Below are 18,289 nucleotides of genomic sequence, written 5' to 3'. Positions count from 1 at the left end.
CATTTCAAAAAAATTATTTTAATCCACTTGAAAATGTATGGCTAATAAATGATATGTACAACATTACCCTATAAAATCTTATACTTTGAACGTATGTCCTCCCATTATATCAAACAGGAAAATAGACTTCTCTAAATGAAAGGAGGAAAGTATTAAAACTACTAATTTTATTCTTCATCTCCTCTCCTTGTGGTTACAAATAAATGTTACATGAAAATCAGATCTGGGTGTGAAAACTGAGTTAGATACATAAATATTTTCTCTACAGTAACTATGCTTCTTCAAGATGTGTTAGCCACATGGATTCCACTCTTGATGAACATGGGCATTGTGTGTGAGATTACATTCTTGAGGTCGCATTTGTGCCCAAGGTGTCTTTGTGCTGCACTCACACCAGAGAACATAAAGGGCAGAGCAAGCCCAACCATCCCTCAGTTCTTTTGGCAATATAGAATCCCAGAGGAGTAGACTTGAGGGGACTAACAAGCAGTTGTCTGTCTGCTTGGAGGTGGGTACTAGGAGTCCTCCTTAAACAAAGAATGTAGGACATGCCAACCAAAACAGGCATTGAATCTGGAAGACTCTACTGTGATGATGGCAGACCAGGTCATGCTAGAGTGTATTCAGGTCAATTCACTTGTATATTAGTATAGATCAAAGTAATGGTTAGATGTATAAGTGTAGTGGGTGTTTAAACGTCATGAAAACTAATGGGATGTTATTTGCATTGTTTTCACTTATCTATTCCTGTTATAATATAATGGTAAATATTTATATAAGAACATAAGAATGGCCATACTGAGTCAGACCAATGGTCCATCTAGCCCAATATCCTGTATCCCCACAGTGGCCAGTGCTAGATGCTTCAGAAGCACTGTGTATACATTGTGTATACCCCTGTAACTAAATAACTCAAAGAAAAAAGTCCTTCATTAGCATTGTACAAGTTAAGGACTTTAACAGAAAATGCTGATTTCAAAGCAAGTGGCCATTCTGTATGATGGTTGAAGGTCAGAAGACTAAGTGCTCACTCACTGTCAAAAGAAGAGCCCACAGCTTGTCACTCTGCAGTAAATAAGGAATGGGCTCACTCACTGAACGAGAAGGAAACAAAATATCAAATAGTTCCTCCTTAAGAGAGTACCATCGATCCTGCGCACTGAATGAGGCAGGGGTCCTGTCGAAAAATAGTACGTGTTCAACTAATTAAAGATTATAGTCAATGTATGCACACCAAGGAGCCAAAATAAAGTTGCACAGGTAACCTTAATTCTGGCATTTCCTAACTTTTGAGCGCTTGACTTTGCAACCTTAATGTTTTAACATGTTTTTGCATGTTAATTCATTATAGAATGAAAGTATATTTAGGGACATTAAATATGCTGAGAATTGCCAAATATAATCAGAAGATAAATACTTTAGATAGGGAACTTTCATTCATCTTTTGTGGATTATGCTTTTATAAAGTAGTCTTTCCCTTCTTATGGGGATTGTGGAGAGGCCTTAGTTTGGATCACAAATTAAAACAGACTCTTAATAGTAATAGCACAATATTATACTTAAACACTTTCAATTCTGCTGAATTTTAGTTAAAAGAAACATACTTATAAAATAGCAGCATAGGTCCAATAGTGTACAATACAAAGGATTCAGTTTATAATCATTACAAAAAATATTCAGTATAAATGGGTCATACTGAAGTATCTCAAGCCAAACAAACTTCTACAAGAAGTTCTACTTTAAATTTTTATTGGTCCTTTCAAATGTAACAAAAACAAAATCACACAAAACTTAACAAAATAGTTTAGTATGCTATACCGCAACCTTTCTGAAAAATTCTCTCCGCATATGGACATTATCTAAGTGAATAAAAAATTCAAATACACAAAATACATCAACAATAAATTGCTAACCAACACGGAATCCAAGAGAGACATTTTGAACAATACAAGTGATCTTCAAACCAAGTAAATTACATCTGTAGCTTAAAATATTAAATGAGTGAAATTCAAAATGGCTGTTTAATTATTAACACTTAGAACTCTACTGCAAACCCTATTTCTGCTTTAACACTACATTAGCTTGGTTCTGCAATCTTTATGTACACAAAGTCAAAAGTTTTAGTGTGCAAGGAGTGTGGCAGGATCAGACCCTAGTAAGATATGCATTCAGAAACACTACTTCCCCAAAGTAAAAGTTATACCAGCTGCATTATGTTTTACGGTAAGACCCATGATGAAATCTCAAAATAGCCACAGAAAAAGACACAAGTATAATTAAAAATAGACAAGTTCCTTACTGGCTGTTGCTCTTGGTGATTACAAACTTTGGGTCTGATCTTACATCCATTAAGGTCAGATGGAAACTTTGCTTTTGGACTTCATTAGTAGCAGATGGTCTTATCTTGAAAGGACTACCTTTCAGTGAGGTACAAAACACATGCCTAACTGTATGCACATGAATAGTTCTGCTGAAGTCAATGGGACTACTGACATGTTCAAACTTGGGCATGCGCTTTGATATATTACTAAACTTGGGCCCAAATGAGACTATTTAGCAGATTACCTCAGCCATTTATAGTTTATTACAGTTAGTATTTGTTGTCAGATAAGTGCCCAGAGATTTGTCTAAGTATATATAGCTTGGGTTTTGCATCTCTCACATCTAACTTATTTCACACACATCATGAACAGCAATTCACGTGCAGTAGTCAGAATTTTTTCCCCTTACCAGCTATATTAAAAAGATATTGTAGTAACTAGGGATATGTGCACAGCCCTAATGATGCACTTTGTAGGCCCTTAATCTTAAGAGTGTTACTTCTTTATAATTTACTCTTAAAAAGTAATTTGCTTCAACAGAAAGTTTCAGTGTCTTAATCTTATGGTGAAACTTAAGTAACTATCTTTAATTGTTTAGATACCTAGTTACTCAGTCTTTTGATAAAATAAATAATTAAAAACCTATTGTACATTAAGTATCACATCTGTTTGTTAGACGTTTAATACCATTTTAAGGATATGAAAAATATGCACCAAATGTTTGATACCAGCTTTTGCTAGTCAATCAAACCCAAAACCTCATTAAAAAACAAAACAAAACATTAAAAATGCATCTCACTATCAATGAAGTCATGACAATAGAATATTGTCACAGGAAGGAAGTCTTCTGTTGAAAAATGAAAACATCAAGGTAAGGCTAGAATGTTAGTTTTCCCAGTAGTGTATATTGGTCTCCTGACATTCTCACTCAGAATTAATGTCTTTGATGCTAGATGACAGACTGCAGACTTAACTGTTTTGTTAAGTGGTGCTAATACAGTGAAAGAACACTAATCTGCCACATTACTTGACTTATTGCATTCTGATTAGATCTGTTCTCTAATTTATTGTGTACATCCACCAAATACATTATGATCCACAGAAGAACTTCAATGAACTAGTTTAATTGGCTGAAACAGTAAATTCAGCTATCTGCTAGACGACAGGCCATTAGTCAATCTCATTGGCTAACCCATTTGTTAAAAATGAACAGTAGGGAAAAAGTATTACCTTAAATGTAAACTATCATTTAAAAGGATACAAGGTATTACCAAAGAATAAATTAGCTTTAAAAATGGTTCTGAAATGTATCTTTTGATTAAATACAGTAGTTAAATACATTATATATGTATAATTCTCTGTGAATGAGTCTTTGCAGTAAAAAAAAAGTCAGGGGCCTAGACAGCTTGCTGAAAGTATGCCTTTTCGCTCTTTAATTTTAAAATAGTTCCTGGCTTTTTGTGGTATGCATGTAAGTAATGGTGAAAGAGGTGCATCAGCCATACCTGGAAGGAAGGGGAAAAAAAATAATTATAGCTTAACTCATCCACCATTTTATCTTTCACATATGATTTAGATTAAAAGGTATAAATTGAATATCCATGTTCAATCACTAATGCTGTAAGCAAAGCAGACATATAAACTTATGCTTTTGTGCAAATCTGACCTCATCAGCTAAGGTTATCTATAGAAGAATTCTTGTAGTTCACTAAATTTCTATGTATATGTACACAGAATCAGATTAACCACTCAAATATCCCTTATGAAATATATGCAAGCTAAATGGAAGACAACATAGTAAAATAGTTCACCTATTAATATTGTAGCACTCACCTGCTGGTGCTAAGGATTTCAATGCTTCTAAAAGATGGGGACTGGAAAATTTGACTACACATCTGAATGGTTCTTTTTCAGTCAGAATGTCCATTTCAGGTTCACCTTTAAACATTGTTTCAAGCTGTGAACACAAAGCATTCAAGTGTCATCAGCAAGGATATGCCTTTATGTACATACTATTAAAAAACAAGGCAATATTAAGACTAGAGCCTTGCTTTTTTGTTGGATGTGTCCTCTCTCTTCTCAACTGGGAAGAGACCTGTAACCAATTTATGGCAACATGCCCTTCAGTTTAACACAATACAAAAATGGGCAATTACTATTTAAAACTTGGCTGTCATAACTGTTGTGCTAAACCATAAGTCAAGCATTTCCTGGTGCTAAGTGGTGACTTCCTCAGGGCACCATCCCTTCTAACCAGATACCCAGTTGACCTTTTTTAAAATTGAAAATAGGCCAGTTAGTGTTCTTTATTTTATTTATTTTTAAGTAATAAAGGAAACCACAAAAGGTTAAAAACACTAAATTCTTAATTTAAAAGTAGGGCTGTCAAGAGATTTAAAAAATTAATCGTGATTAATCATACTGTTAAACAATATTTTTGGATGTTTTCTACATTGTTGAATATATTTATTTCAATTACAAGACAGAATACAAAGTGTACAGTCCTCACTTTATATTTATTTTCGATTACAAGTATTTGCACTGTAAAACACAAAATAGCATTTTTCAATTCACCTAATATAAGTACTGTAGTGTAATCTCTTTATCATGAAAGCCGAACTTACAAATGTAGAATTGTTTAAAAAAATGCATTCAAAAATAAAACAATGTAAAACTTTATAGCCTACAAGTCCACTCAGTCCTACTTCTTGTTTAGCCAATTGCTCAGACAAACAAGTTTATATTTGCACGAGATAATGTTGCCCGCTTCACCTGAAAGTGAGAACAGACATTCGCATGGCACTGTTGGTAGCCAGTGTCACAAGATAGTTACATGCCAGATGCGCTAAAGATTCATATGTCCCTTCATGCTTCGACCACCGAAGGACATGTCCATGCTGATGACGGGATTTGCTCAATACCGATCCAAAGCAGTGTGGACCAAAGGATGTTCATTTTCATCATCTGAGTCAGATGTCATCAGCAGAAGGTTGATTTTCTTTTTTGGTGGTTTGGGTTCTGTAGTTTCCACATCGGAGTGTTGCTTTTAAGACTTCTGGAAAGCATGCTCCACACCTCATCCCTCTCAGATTTTGGAAGGCACTTCAGATTTTTGAACCTTGGGTCAAGTGCTGTAGCTATCTCTAGAAATCTCATATTGGTACCTTTTTTGCATTTTGTCAAATCTGCAGTGAAAGTGTTCTTAAAATGAACAACATGTGCTGTGTTATCTGTGACTGCTATAACGTGAAGTATATGTCAGAATGTGGGTAAAACAGCAGGAGACATACTATTCTCCCCCAGAGGAGTTCAGTTACAAATGTAATTAATGCATTTTTTTTTTTAAATGAGCACTGTCAGCATAGAAGCATGTCTTCTGGAATGGTGGCAGAAGCATGAAGGGGCATATGAATGTTTAGCGTAGCCGGCATGTAAATACCTTCCAATGCCGGCTACAAAAGTGCCATGCAACACTGTAAATAAGAAGTGGGCACCATTATCTCCCGTAAATGTAAACAAACTTGTTTGTCTGAGCGATTGGCTGAACAAGAAGTAGGACTGAGTGGATTTGTAGGCTCTAAAGTTTTACATTGTTACATGATTTCACTCAAAAACAAAACAAAAAATCTACATTTGTAAGTTACACTTTCATGATAAAGAGACTGCACTACAGTACTTGTATGAGGTGAATTGAAAAATACTATTTTTTATCATTTTTACAATGCAAATATTTGCAATCAAAAATATAAAGTGAGCACTGGTATACTTTGTATTCTGTGTTGTAATTAAAATCAATATTAGAAAAATACCCATAAATATGTAATAAATTTCAATTGGTGTTCTATTGTTTAACACTGCGATTAAAATCATGATTAATTTTTTTTGAGTTAATCGTGTGAGTTAACTGCGATTCATCAACACCCTATTTAAAAGAGATTTCAATTACCATACTTGCCCTTAAACTGTGGGCTTTTGTTGTTTCATGATCAATTTCTTATTTAAAGCAAATATTCTCCCCATTTGCTGAATGAAAGACTCATGCAAACAGAAAACTGACTAGTGCGTAAAATAAACAAATTAAATTCTCTAATCTCTTTCAGTTATAATCATTTTAAGTGTTGCTTGGAACCGTAATAGGTAAACATTTTCAGACATAAGCATGATTTAAGGGTAGAGTCCTTTTAACCCCTTTTGAGTTAAACACAGAAATGATTAATATTCTCATTAACTAGGTTGTGGGAGAAGACATTCCAATCGCAAGTTTTAGCTAAGAAAAATCTACCGCCTCCTGTGAGATTGTTAGATATGCTACAGAATACATTAGGCAGGGACTAGAAGTATCAGAAGAATAAGCTGTTCAAGGTAGACTTTTCAGACCTAATGTCCCAAAATTATTTATTCTACAGTCTCTAGTCAGGGGTTCTCAAACTTCATTTCACCACAACCTCCTTCTAACAACAAAAGTTACCACATGACTCCAGGAAGGGGGGACTGAAGCCTGAGCCTGCCCAGGCCCTGCTGCCCTGGGCAAGGGGGCCAAAGCCTGAGCTCCACTGCTCCAGGCAGGGGGACCAAGGCCCATGGGTTTCAGCCCCAAGCAGGGAGCCTGTAACCTGAGCCCTGCCACCCAGGGCTGAAGCCCCCGTGCTTCGGCTTTGGCCCCGGGCTCCAGCAAGTCTAACGCCAGCTCTGGCAACCCCATTAAAATGGGGCCCTGACCCACTTTGGGGTCCCAACCCAGTTTGAGAACCGCTGCTCTAGAAAATCCAATTCTGGCCCAAATTGGGACAGACCTCCCTATTCTCTGAGGCTTTCACTCCAGTTCCTCACTTCACATTTCCACTCCCACAATTTTTGGCCTCCCCCCCTCCCCCCCCCCCATCAAGCATTTTGGCTGCCTGTGTCTTCCCTTGCTCCTTTCCTTGCCTGATATCTCCAGTCTGGATTCTTCTCTCAAGCATGGTTCAAGCCAGTTCCTAACACAGCTATAGTTAGTGTTTTAAAAAGAGCAGCTGCACCAACATGCTGCTTTGATTAACTTCTGACTTCAAGTCTTGGGCATACATTTTAAAAGTTTGTTTACGGGGCCTATTACAATTATTTTATTTGTGCCTTTCAACAACCTGTTTGCTAGTGTAAATACATTTTTAGGTGGAAGAATACCTTCTTAATGCAAGCGGGGGTGCCCCCATGTGGCAAACAATTCCCCACTAAAAACAAAAAACACGCAGTTATGTCCACTGTATATGGTAAAACTTTAAGGGTCATCTCTTGGAATCCCTAATGATACATTAATAGTTTTGTTATGAAGAAGGCTGCGAGTTTGTCACAGAGGTCATGGATTCTGTGACCTCTGCAGCCATCAGTGCGGCTGGCCTAGGGGCCGCCTGACCAGCTCAGGCAGACCCTGGGCCAGCCGCACCAGCCACTGCTGGGGCAGTCTCAAGGCACCACGTTCCTCCCTCCCTCCCTCCCCCCACCCCCAGCAGCAGGAGTTTGGGTGTGGGAGGGGGCTCAGGAGCGGGCGAGGGCCCTGGGTGGTGCTTGCCTCAGGGAGCTCCCCAAAAGTGGTGATATGTCCCTCCCTCCCCCTGCCCACCCAAAATTTAGTCTGGGGTAGATAGTACAAGTCATGGACTGGTCATGGGGCTGTGAATTTTTGATTACTGCCTGTGACCTGTCCATGACTTTTACTAAAAATACACATGACTAAAACATAGGTTGAAAAATAACTGTTCATAACTAAGGCTATCTATTGAGTGTTACCTGTACTCTGTATAATCTGGACTTCTATTTCATCAGTACTTAAAATCTCATTTTATTATAGTACAACATCCAAAATACTTTGGTCCCAAGAGTATGATCAAATTAAAGTTACTATTACTCAATTAGTATGGATTGTGCAAGACTGAGATACGATCCAGAATTTTAAATGTAGCTTCTTTGGGCACTAGATCCCACGAATGCAGCAAGAGCTGCGCATTAGAAATCTGTAATTGTAACTAGTTTATGAAAAAAATCTAGTAACATTTTGTGCAAAACGGAAGAAAAACTAGAGAATTTTTACAACTGTGCTTTAACACATCTACTGATTAGTCATTTTAACCAAATTAGAAGGATTAAACGTGTTTATCACCTTATATTGTGCAAATTCTATTTTTGGTTGGAGACCCTCACCAAAGACCTCCTGATTCACACTCTGGATTCTCTCTTTTTCCCTTTTATTTTCTTGAATTATCCTCGGATCCACTGGAGGAGGGGGAAAAAAACAACACCACACCCTGTTAACTCTCATATGGGATTGTTTAGCTATTATTTACACATACCATTTCTTTGGGAATTATTTTTAGATGTGACATACCCAGAATAGAATACAAATTTTAGAGAATGCATAAAATGCTCATCTGGCAGATAGCTAGTGAAATATGAAGATTTGCAACTTAAAACTAACTCCAAACTAATAAAACAGCCTGACCAAAAAGGGAAAAAAAAGTTTAGCATGGTGTACTTTGTGGGTGAGGGAGTAAATGCTTGTGTGCCACACACTCACAATGTGCCTAACTCTAAGCAAATGCTATAAGCAGCTTAATTTTAGGAGCATCAATCCATCCAGGCTTTTAGAAGTTTGACATTTAACAGATAATTCGTCTATTAAGATTCCTTTCTGGGAATTACCTAGATTTCATTAGCTGTTTTTCAAACAGCCAAAAGAGTGCTAGGTAAGTCATATAAATAAGTGAAGATATTATTTCCTGACCTAAAAAACAAGCTTAGGAAAAAATTTATTTTTTTGACAAAAAAGTTCTAATTCGACAAAAGTGCTCGTTATGTAAAGGTAACAGCTTCAGAACTGCATGTTGGATTTCTTAGTTAAGGCAACACTGCAGAAGCCAGCCAGAAATCAAACAAGCATGCTATCTCAAAGGGAAGAAACTTTACAGTAGCTGTATAAAAAGTCTACCTTGAATGTTTTATCCTCATGGATCCTACTTATCATGAACACGCACCTCATACGTGCAAGACCAAACTCTTTTGACCAGCAGCATTCACTGGGGCTGTGCTTGCGCTCTACATGTCCTCCCACACAAGGACAATTAGGGCAGTGTGACCCCAACCACTTGCTAATTTGTCTTCAGAATCAATCTGTGCTGAGAATGAGTGGGAATGGAGGGCAGGTCATAGGAGCCAGGTGGACGAAACATTTAATAGAAACAGTTACTGTAAGATAGTGGAGTCTATCTGACCAGCCAAGCTGGTATAAGAATCAGAACCACGACATGGGCATCCAAATGATGTTCAGTGACTTAGTAAACAGAACTCAGCCAGCCTGGGAAAGGGTGGAGGTGTAGTCTGGCAAGCAGCAATCACTGCAGTGTATGTACTATACTATGAATGTAATATAATAATTACTTGGCACTTTATAACAAGAAACATTTAAAAGACCTAAGAACGCAAACCTGAAAAGTAATGATATTTCAGAACAAAGCTTATTTTAAAAGGCCATATATTTAAAAAAAAAATAAGCATATACCCTTTTCTGGAGCAACATTTCTTTCTTGTAGAGGTCTTGGGTGATATGTTTGGAAGGTCTAAAAACAAAATACAAAAAAGTGTGGGAGGAGGAACAACAAGGTCTTTACAATCAGTTTATTTCCAGTTCTAGGAGCTCTCGCTAGAAATAGTTTCCAGATTTCCTTAAAAAAAACCCTTCTGAAACAGAGTGCTCTCCTTGCTTTTACCAATTATGGAAGTTAAGAATCCGAAATCCTAGTTTTGGAAAGTGACGTTTTTCCTGACTATACTCAGAAAACGTTTCTCTATTTGGAAGTGTTCTTTAGACAAGCAGAGTAAATACCTATTCTAATAGTTGCCAAGTCAGTACAGGCGAGTCTCATCTTACACGCATTTAACATGCGCGAATTCAGCTTTGCACAGTCAGCAAAAAACAAAAAAAACAAGAGAAAAACAACAATTTAAATACTGTACCTGTAGCGCGGGCGATTCCACCCGTCATTACACTCAATGGAATTTTGACTATACGCGATTTTTGCTTTATGCGCTGGCAGCGGAATGTAACCCCAACGTAAGATGAGACTTGCCTGTACTTTATTAAGACCAATGAAGCAGTAATACAAAACCTTAAGATTAAATCATTTTATCCAACTCTATGTCGTAGTTTAATTGGTAATTCAGGAATGCCTCTAAAAAGCAGTATATGGGAAACTAGGTTTTAGATCACCATTTTATGTTACCTTACTGAAAGGCTGTCCACCTCAGTAGTTCAGTATTACTGTAACATGATGAATTCTTGGAAGAGGTTTTCCCCACCTGCTAGGAAGTTTAGAGCCAGGCCTGAAACAAAAAAACCAAGACTTATCTTAGAATAAACTTGAAAAGTGACTCACCTGGCTATACCTCTTGAACACAATATCTTTAAGGGAGTCTATACAACGGCTTCGGAGCTCCATTTCATGGATGTCATGGTAATTGGAAGCATGAACCAGTGCCTTTAAATAAAAATTGAAATTATTTTTATCATTACTTCTTAAGTCACCATTATTTACAATAAAACGTAACACATTTCTGGTTAATGCAACATTTTTATTCAGCTATTAAGTTGTAGGTTTGGTCACTATCACCCAAGAGGATTCTCATATCTGAAAAATGCAAAGTTAAACAGGTTGCCATATCTTTGCAGTAATGCAGAGAATTTACAGTTGAAGAAAAGACCCCAACCACCAAAAATAAAAAGATGGAAGTGTAGTCTAAGCTCTGCATTATTATGTGCATTCTTAGGGATAGCTTGATTCATTGCACAGTAAGATATGAATTTACTAATAAAGAACTGGAAGGGACTTCATGGGTTGAGTCCAGTCCCTTGTTATCACAGACAACCCAGTCACATAATCTTGTTTATAAACGTATCAAGCTCCATCTGAAAACTAGGTAGGTTATTTACTCACTCCACTGCACCCTTGTATTGGAAGGCTGATCCAAAACCACACTATTCTGATCGCTAGAAACCTTTAGCCTAAATAGTTCTTCTCCCTCCCTGGTGTTTACTCCCTGATATATTTATAGAGCATGATCGTATCCCCCCATAGCCTTCATTTTCCTAAGTTAAACAAGCCAAACTCTTTTAACCTCCTCTCATAAGACAGATTCTCCATTCCCGTGATCATTTTAGTAGTCTCTCTGAACCTGTTCCAGTTTGTATTAGTCCAGGGGTGGGCAAAGTACGGCCCGCAGACTGAATATGGCCCGCCAGCTGTTTTAATCCAGCCCTCGAGCTCCCACTGGGGATTGGGGTCTGGGGTTTGCCCCATTCCGGTGCTCCAGCCAGGCAGCAGGGTCGGGGGCCGCTCTGCACAGCTCCCAGAAGCAGCGGCATATCCCCCCTCTGGCTCCTAGGCTTAGGGGCAGCCAGGGGGCTCCGCACGCTGTGCCACAGCTCCCATTAGCCGGGAACTGTGGCCAATAGGAGCTGCAGGGACAGCGCGCAGCAGAGCCACCTGGCCATGCCTCAGTGTAGGAGCCGGGGGAGGAGAAGAGAACATATCACTGCTTCCAGGAGCATCTTGAGGCAAGGGCCACCTGGAGCCTGCACCCCTGAGCAACCCCCTGCCCTAGCCCTGATCCCCCACCTGCTCTCCAAACCCCAGTCCCATCCTGGAGCACCCTCCTACACCCCAAACACCTCATCCCCAGCCCCACCCCAGAGCCGCACCCCCAGCCCTCACCCCCCAACCCCAATTTTGTGAGCATTCACGGCCCGCCATACAATTTCTATACCCAGATGTGGCCCTCGGGCCAAAAAGTTTGCCCACTCTTTATTGAACATGGGTGACCAGAACTGTACATAGTAATCCAAAGGAGGTCTTACTCGTGCTGTATACAATGGCATTAGTACTTCCCTATCACTCCTGGAAATACCCAGCCTGATTCATTCTAGAATGAATTACAGGACAGTCATCTTGTAATCGACTAATACACCCAGGTCTTTCTCCTGGATTATTAGAAGTTAAAGGTTATGTTATTGGAAAGGTAAATTTCCAAGAATTTGAATTAAGATCTCAGAGATCTGCCCCATGATCTTAATGTCAATAATTTGGACACTCAGTATACTCATTCATTGAGCCAGTACATCCTGTTCTCATACTGCAAGGCTTCAGAAGCTTAGTAGTCACCCTAAGAACATACAAAACTGTACTTGCAATTTGCTTTCATATTTCGAATACAGTAGAACCTGAGAGTTACTATCACTAGAGTTATGAACTGACCAGTCAACCATATACTCCATTTGGAACTGGAAGTATGCAATCAGGCAGCAGCAGAGATGACAAAAAAGCAAATACAGTACAGTAAGCCAAACTACTAAAAAAAATACAAGGAAAGCAGCATTTTTCTTCTGCATAGTAAAGTTTCAAAGCCGTATTAAGTCAATGTTTAGTTGTAAACTTTGGAAAAAACCACCATAACGTTTTGTTGTGAATGGAGATTGATTGTAACTCTGATGTTCTACTGTACCTAGAACATCCACTGCCAGTCTCCAAGAAGGTCACAAAGGTAATAGGGACAAGCGCCAATAATATGAGGTTTTAATAGGCAGTCATAGGCCATGACCCCTATTTTTGTCAGTAACTATCACTTCTACTCTAAGCCAGCTTTTAAGACCCATCATGTGGCCACTTGTAGCAATTCAGTTTAAAGATATGAAGTAAAGATACCTTGCAAGTTAACAGGTCCTCAACACAAGCACATCCGGTTCAAAGATTTAAAATTATAGTCTAGTAAAAGCACAAACTCACTTTATTAAATAAAATTTCGATAAAGAGAAAAATCTTAAAGGCAGTTATTCTAAGTGGTTTGTATTTAAGGAGTTTTGGTATGGACTTTAAAGTGGTATATGAGAGGGGCACCAATACTGAGAATGTATCTCTGAATGCACGTTTGCACTTGTGCCTCTGAACGCCCCTAGTGAACTCCATTTAGAGATCTAATCTAAAGATTGTGTTATGTTTCCAGAACAACTACATTCCAGATTTTCCAGTGAAAGTGTGAGGAAACATCGCAACAACCCTCTTTTGATACTAGAAACAACATGATGGAAATCTATAACAATCAAGTTTGCTCTATACCTGACAAAGCAGAGGTATGCTGCTCCTAAGACTGGAAATGAAGACATAGGGAGTTTGCGAGTGATACACGACATAAGTAGCTTTGTACTGGTTTGGTTTTGTATACTGGGTTCCCCAAGCAATTCGAATCCATATTGCATTATCCTCATATTCTCTGAAGTTGATAGTCACCTGATTAGAAAAATCAAAAGCTACAATTTAGTTAGGCACTCAAATCAGGAGACACCAAAACTAACGTTGTGTGGGTTAACTGTTCCCCTGTGTTTATGCATTACAGTTAGGTACTATATGTGAACATGTGATATGCCACTTCTAATGAAAGAGACTTATCCCATTGACTTGCACAGCATTCTTTCACCAGATAGAATTTAGCCTGTAGTGTTTAGAAAATATCTTTGTATTAGAAGGCGTCTTATTTAAAAATAAATAAATAAATGCAAGCACCCTTATTGGAAGCAAAGGTAGATAGCAGCAATACCTTTGTATTTTATGTGGAGCACTAGTGATGGTAACCCAAGTGCTTCCATTCTAATGAGTCTATTTCACTACCCATTTTACAGGTGTGAGGTTACATTACAGTAGTAGTTTTTCAGCCTTAGGACTGAATATATTTCAGAGAGGTCAAGGTCTACAGTCAATGCTTTGGGGTAGTTTCTCTGCCCCGTTCCATTTCCTTTTACCACTCAGGTTGCTGTTCAACTGGTTATTGGTTTTCAGCTTCACCCACCCATACCAAGTTACCCGTAGTGGCTGTGTAGGTAATGGAAGCCACCCTTTGCTAGGTGCTCTCGTAGGTTCAGGCAGAGCCAGTCAAGCTCCTATACTGCTTCTAATGGGGGAGGGAAGGAGGCAATTGGCCAGTCAGTCATTTTTTTTCTCCCTCCCTTGCAATGCAGGCAAACTGCTCAGCAGTTGCATCAAGAAAGAAAACAGCTGCTCACAAAGCTCCCAAGTCTAAGGAAGCAGCGTCCCCCTCCAATAGTGACAAGTGTTTCATATACTGATTAAAGGAACACATTAAACTGATAATTAGAACAAAATTTTCATACATATTCACTCTTCATAACCATGAGTAGCTCCCTAGGTCACATGTTGGACACTACTTCATATAGTATGTGACCCAAGAACAGCACTGTCTACTAGACAATGTAAAATTTTGCCAAAATATAACAATATCAGGGCCAAAACTCCAAAACACAGAAAATATGCCCACTAGAGATAATAAATTGAAGCATAAGCTAGAGACCATGTGCAAGAGCAGTTTACTATTTCTGACTCCATTTTTACTACCGGTGCTAACTTCAGAATAGTGTATACACCCTCCCACTTCCACCCTCTGTTTTCTGCTTATTGATAAAAAAATTACATGGCTACTTCAAATTCCACTCAGATTGTTTGGTGAGAGATGTTTATTTATATATTATTAGTTAACAGAGTTGTTTTATTGATTGACAGATTAGAACAATATCAATTATATCTAGGCCACATGAACACCCTAGCTTTAAAGTCTCAGATGTATTTGTCCTGAAACACTGCACTCTTCTGGCCTATATGAGCAACATTCCATTTTTGTATCTAGCAATGCTTTTTGAAGCCTGATTCAGCTATATTTATCTAGTTTATGTATTTTCTGAAGTACAGACTCAAACTGGTTTTCAATTATTAGCCAGTAGATCAGGGGTCGGCAACGTTTGGCACGCGGCTCGCCAGGGTAAGCACCCTAGCGGGCCGGGCCAGTTTATTTACCTGCTGCCGCGGCAGGTTCAGCCGATCGCGCCCCCCACTGGCCGCGGTTCGCCGTCCCGGGCCAATGGGGGCGGTGGGAAGCCGCGGCCAGCACATCCCGCGCCGCTTCCCGCCGCTCCCATTGGCCCGGGACGGCGAACCGCGGCCAGTGGGGGCCGCGATCGGCCGAACCTGCCGCGGCAGCAGGTAAATAAACTGGCCCGGCCCGCTAGGGTGCTTACCCTGGCGAGCCGCGTGCCAAACGTTGCCAACCCTGCAGTAGATAGAGTGTTACTTAGTACTGAAAACATACAAAATTGGAAATACAGTTGTATTTCTCTGGAGCCTGAAACAGGTAATGCTATATTTTACGACAGAACTCTGCCACTTTTCACTTCCCTCAACCAGAAAAAAGCAAGTCTGAAGGTAAACACTACTACTATATATATATAGTTTCGCCTTGGTATTTCAAATACAATCCCCCACAACTCCAGCCATTTACAGATTTACTTCAAGTTTTGGTTAAAAAGCAGGGTCAAATCAAGAATTATCTTCCTAAAGATGATATAATAACCACCCTTTATATTGCAGAGTTGCAACTCATTTAGAATGGTTTTATTCTTACATTTTTTAGAGCTGACCGAAGACTTCTCTTAAATTTGTATTTGAAATCTGCCAAGTTAAAAGAGTCAGTTTCTTCACCTGTTATACAAGAAAAGATACCACTTATCGTAAACACAAAATTATGACTGTTAGACACAATTTGGTCTGTTACAGCAAAATGGTATTACAGTGCTGTAGCATCAACCCAAGAATTTAAACATTTATTGTAACCATTTAATAGATCAAATAGTGTCAGTTTAATCTCTCCGGGGAGTTTTGGCACTTCTTTTTTTAGAATGTGAGCACTGACATACTACACACACACACACGTGCATACATGTCTCTTCCCTTATACTGTCTCACCTTAACAGATAGACTAATTTATTAACAACATAAATACATCTACTTAATATAATGTATTGGATTTTCCTAACATAAATCAGTATTTTCATGCACCTGAATGGTCCAAAATTGAGGGCAGAGGAACCTGTACAAACCGAATAATGGCATTTATAAAACTGAGGAATTTTCCTGGGGTTGGGTGGGGTGGGGTATGTAAAAGCCAAAAATGAAGGACCTTTCCTACGAGTGAGAATCCTGTAGAGGTGGTATCTTTAGAGACTGATGTTTACCTACCCGCTGCTTTGGTCATTTGGTAAACAGTCCAAACTTTCTTGTTTCGATAGGTGTAGTTGTCTGGGGAGATAAAAGTTGTCCAATGATGCAGTCAACATGGAACTTAACTGTTTTGAGTAAACTACTGACATACATTATTTGTGATCAGATCACTTTCAAACAATTGTCCTCAAATTCAAAAAAAGTCCTAGTGATCAAGACTGTCCTAAGCTGCAGGTAGCTTCTAGTCTACAAGTAAAATAGACATCTTTATACAGGAGACATTAAAATTTGTTGTATTTTGGTTAATTAATTAACGAGGTAACCTCCTCCCAATTCACTCTTTAAAAAGGATTACATGTAAGGTACCAAAACTCTTTCTTAACTTGAATTAAGTTGTTTTGGGCAATTAGAGAAAAAAGAAAGACTTACAAGAGTTTGCCAACTTGTAAATACAAAGAGTTATCAATGTACAGGAAACAGCTAGAGCAACACACAACAAAACATTTTGGAATCACTTATACTTCAGTTTTCCACATAAACAAAAGTTTATATCTATATATCTATGTTGAATTTAGAGATCCACCTTGATTATTAGAAGCTAATGTGCCATACGCTGCTGTCTGAATTAAACTAACACTCATATTACTCCTGGGGGAATTCTGTGCCAAAAAATTAAAATTTTTGCAAACTTCTGCATATTTTGTCAAAACACCACAATATAATCACTCCAGTTTCAATTATTTTGGAAATTTATTTCAAAATACGTGTCAACAAAGGTGTGAACAATATAGACAACAGCAAAAAAGATTCCCCCAGGAGTAGAGAGTTAAAGAAACCCTTACAACAACAGTTGGGGGATGCTGGAGGGGGCTGTGTGAGGCCCCCAGAGCCCATTCCCCCTGGACTCCCACCCCCCCCTGGGCTAAGCCACCCCCCAGTCCAGACACCCCAAATCCAGAGCTGAGCCATGGGGCACCTTCCGGCCCCCGACACCCCGAACCCAGCCACAGGGCGGCCCCCAGCCCAGACATCAGCCCCTGAGCCCAGCTGCGGGGCAGCCCACAGCCTCCATCTCCAAGCCCAGCCACAGGGCGACCTCCAGACCCCCTCAACCTTCCCAGAGGCCAGGCGCGGGGCTGCCCCCCCCTCCCAGAGCCCAGCCGTGGAGCCGCCCCCAGCATCCAAGTCCCCCACCCCCAGAGCCCAGCCACGGGGCACAGCCAAGCCCAGACACCAGCACCCCCATAGCCTTTACACCCCCTAACTTTTTCACTATCCCTCCAGGGGAGATGTTGTAGTGCAGCCCTGCCCTTCCTCACCCTTTGCCAGAGCTGGCTGGGTCTCCCAGGCCCGCTCCCAACCCGGGAGAATGAGGATCAAAGAGCATGCAGCCTTAAGCCATGCCAGGCTGGGCACTACACTCCTTGCAAGCTAGGCTCTGCCGAGTCCAGCATCCCCTAGTGGCGGCCATAAATTCTGTGGGGAAAACAGGGAATTCTGCAAAATTCTGCAGTGGCACAGAATTCCCCCAGAAGTACCATATGTTCAAGACAATATTGTTTTTAGTGTGCTGATCATACTGGAGACAAACATTTTCTCCCTAAATTTGTAATAGTCTTGGATTTGATCTATAACCTCAGTGTTATACAGGATTAGTCATCTCTAGTCAGTTAACATATGGGCAAACATTTATGATTTGTGGATTCCCTAGAATTTTATATAAAATGGACAAAATAGATTAATGACTGCCTTTTGGAGCAGTCTCGCAACCCACAAGGGGAAAAGCAATTCTTGACTTAATTGCTAAGTGGAACACAGGATCTTGAACAAGAGGTGAATAGTGAACCACTCAGTAATAGCAACCATGTTATAATTATATTTAAC

The 18,289-nt window shown here is 39.5% G+C and overlaps 1 protein-coding gene across 4 annotated transcripts in view; it reads right to left on the bottom strand.

The window, feature by feature from the left end:
• Positions 1-18,289, bottom strand: part of CENPN (centromere protein N) — a 32,944-nt gene that overhangs the window by 8,954 nt on the left and 5,701 nt on the right. For 3 of the 4 annotated variants that reach the window (XM_065567639.1, XM_005292322.5, XM_065567640.1), the window contains 8 exons: positions 16,424-16,483; positions 15,810-15,886; positions 13,460-13,630; positions 10,727-10,828; positions 9,853-9,910; positions 8,458-8,570; positions 4,155-4,278; positions 1,733-3,826 (listed from right to left, as the gene is read on the bottom strand). In XM_065567639.1, the coding sequence (XP_065423711.1) occupies positions 3,711-3,826; positions 4,155-4,278; positions 8,458-8,570; positions 9,853-9,910; positions 10,727-10,828; positions 13,460-13,630; positions 15,810-15,886; positions 16,424-16,483 (821 nt within the window). In that variant the 3' untranslated portion in view covers positions 1,733-3,710. Of the gene's footprint in view, positions 1-1,732; positions 3,827-4,154; positions 4,279-8,457; positions 8,571-9,852; positions 9,911-10,726; positions 10,829-13,459; positions 13,631-15,809; positions 15,887-16,423; positions 16,484-18,289 lie in introns of those variants that run through there. The other variant, XR_010592672.1, reaches the window with a different exon arrangement.

Source organism: Chrysemys picta, chromosome 14 (assembly GCF_011386835.1).
Source record: "Chrysemys picta bellii isolate R12L10 chromosome 14, ASM1138683v2, whole genome shotgun sequence".
In the NCBI taxonomy this organism is placed as follows: Eukaryota; Metazoa; Chordata; order Testudines; family Emydidae; genus Chrysemys; species Chrysemys picta.
Note: the sequence above shows the minus strand (reverse complement) of the source record. Positions and strands in the feature narration are given on the sequence as shown.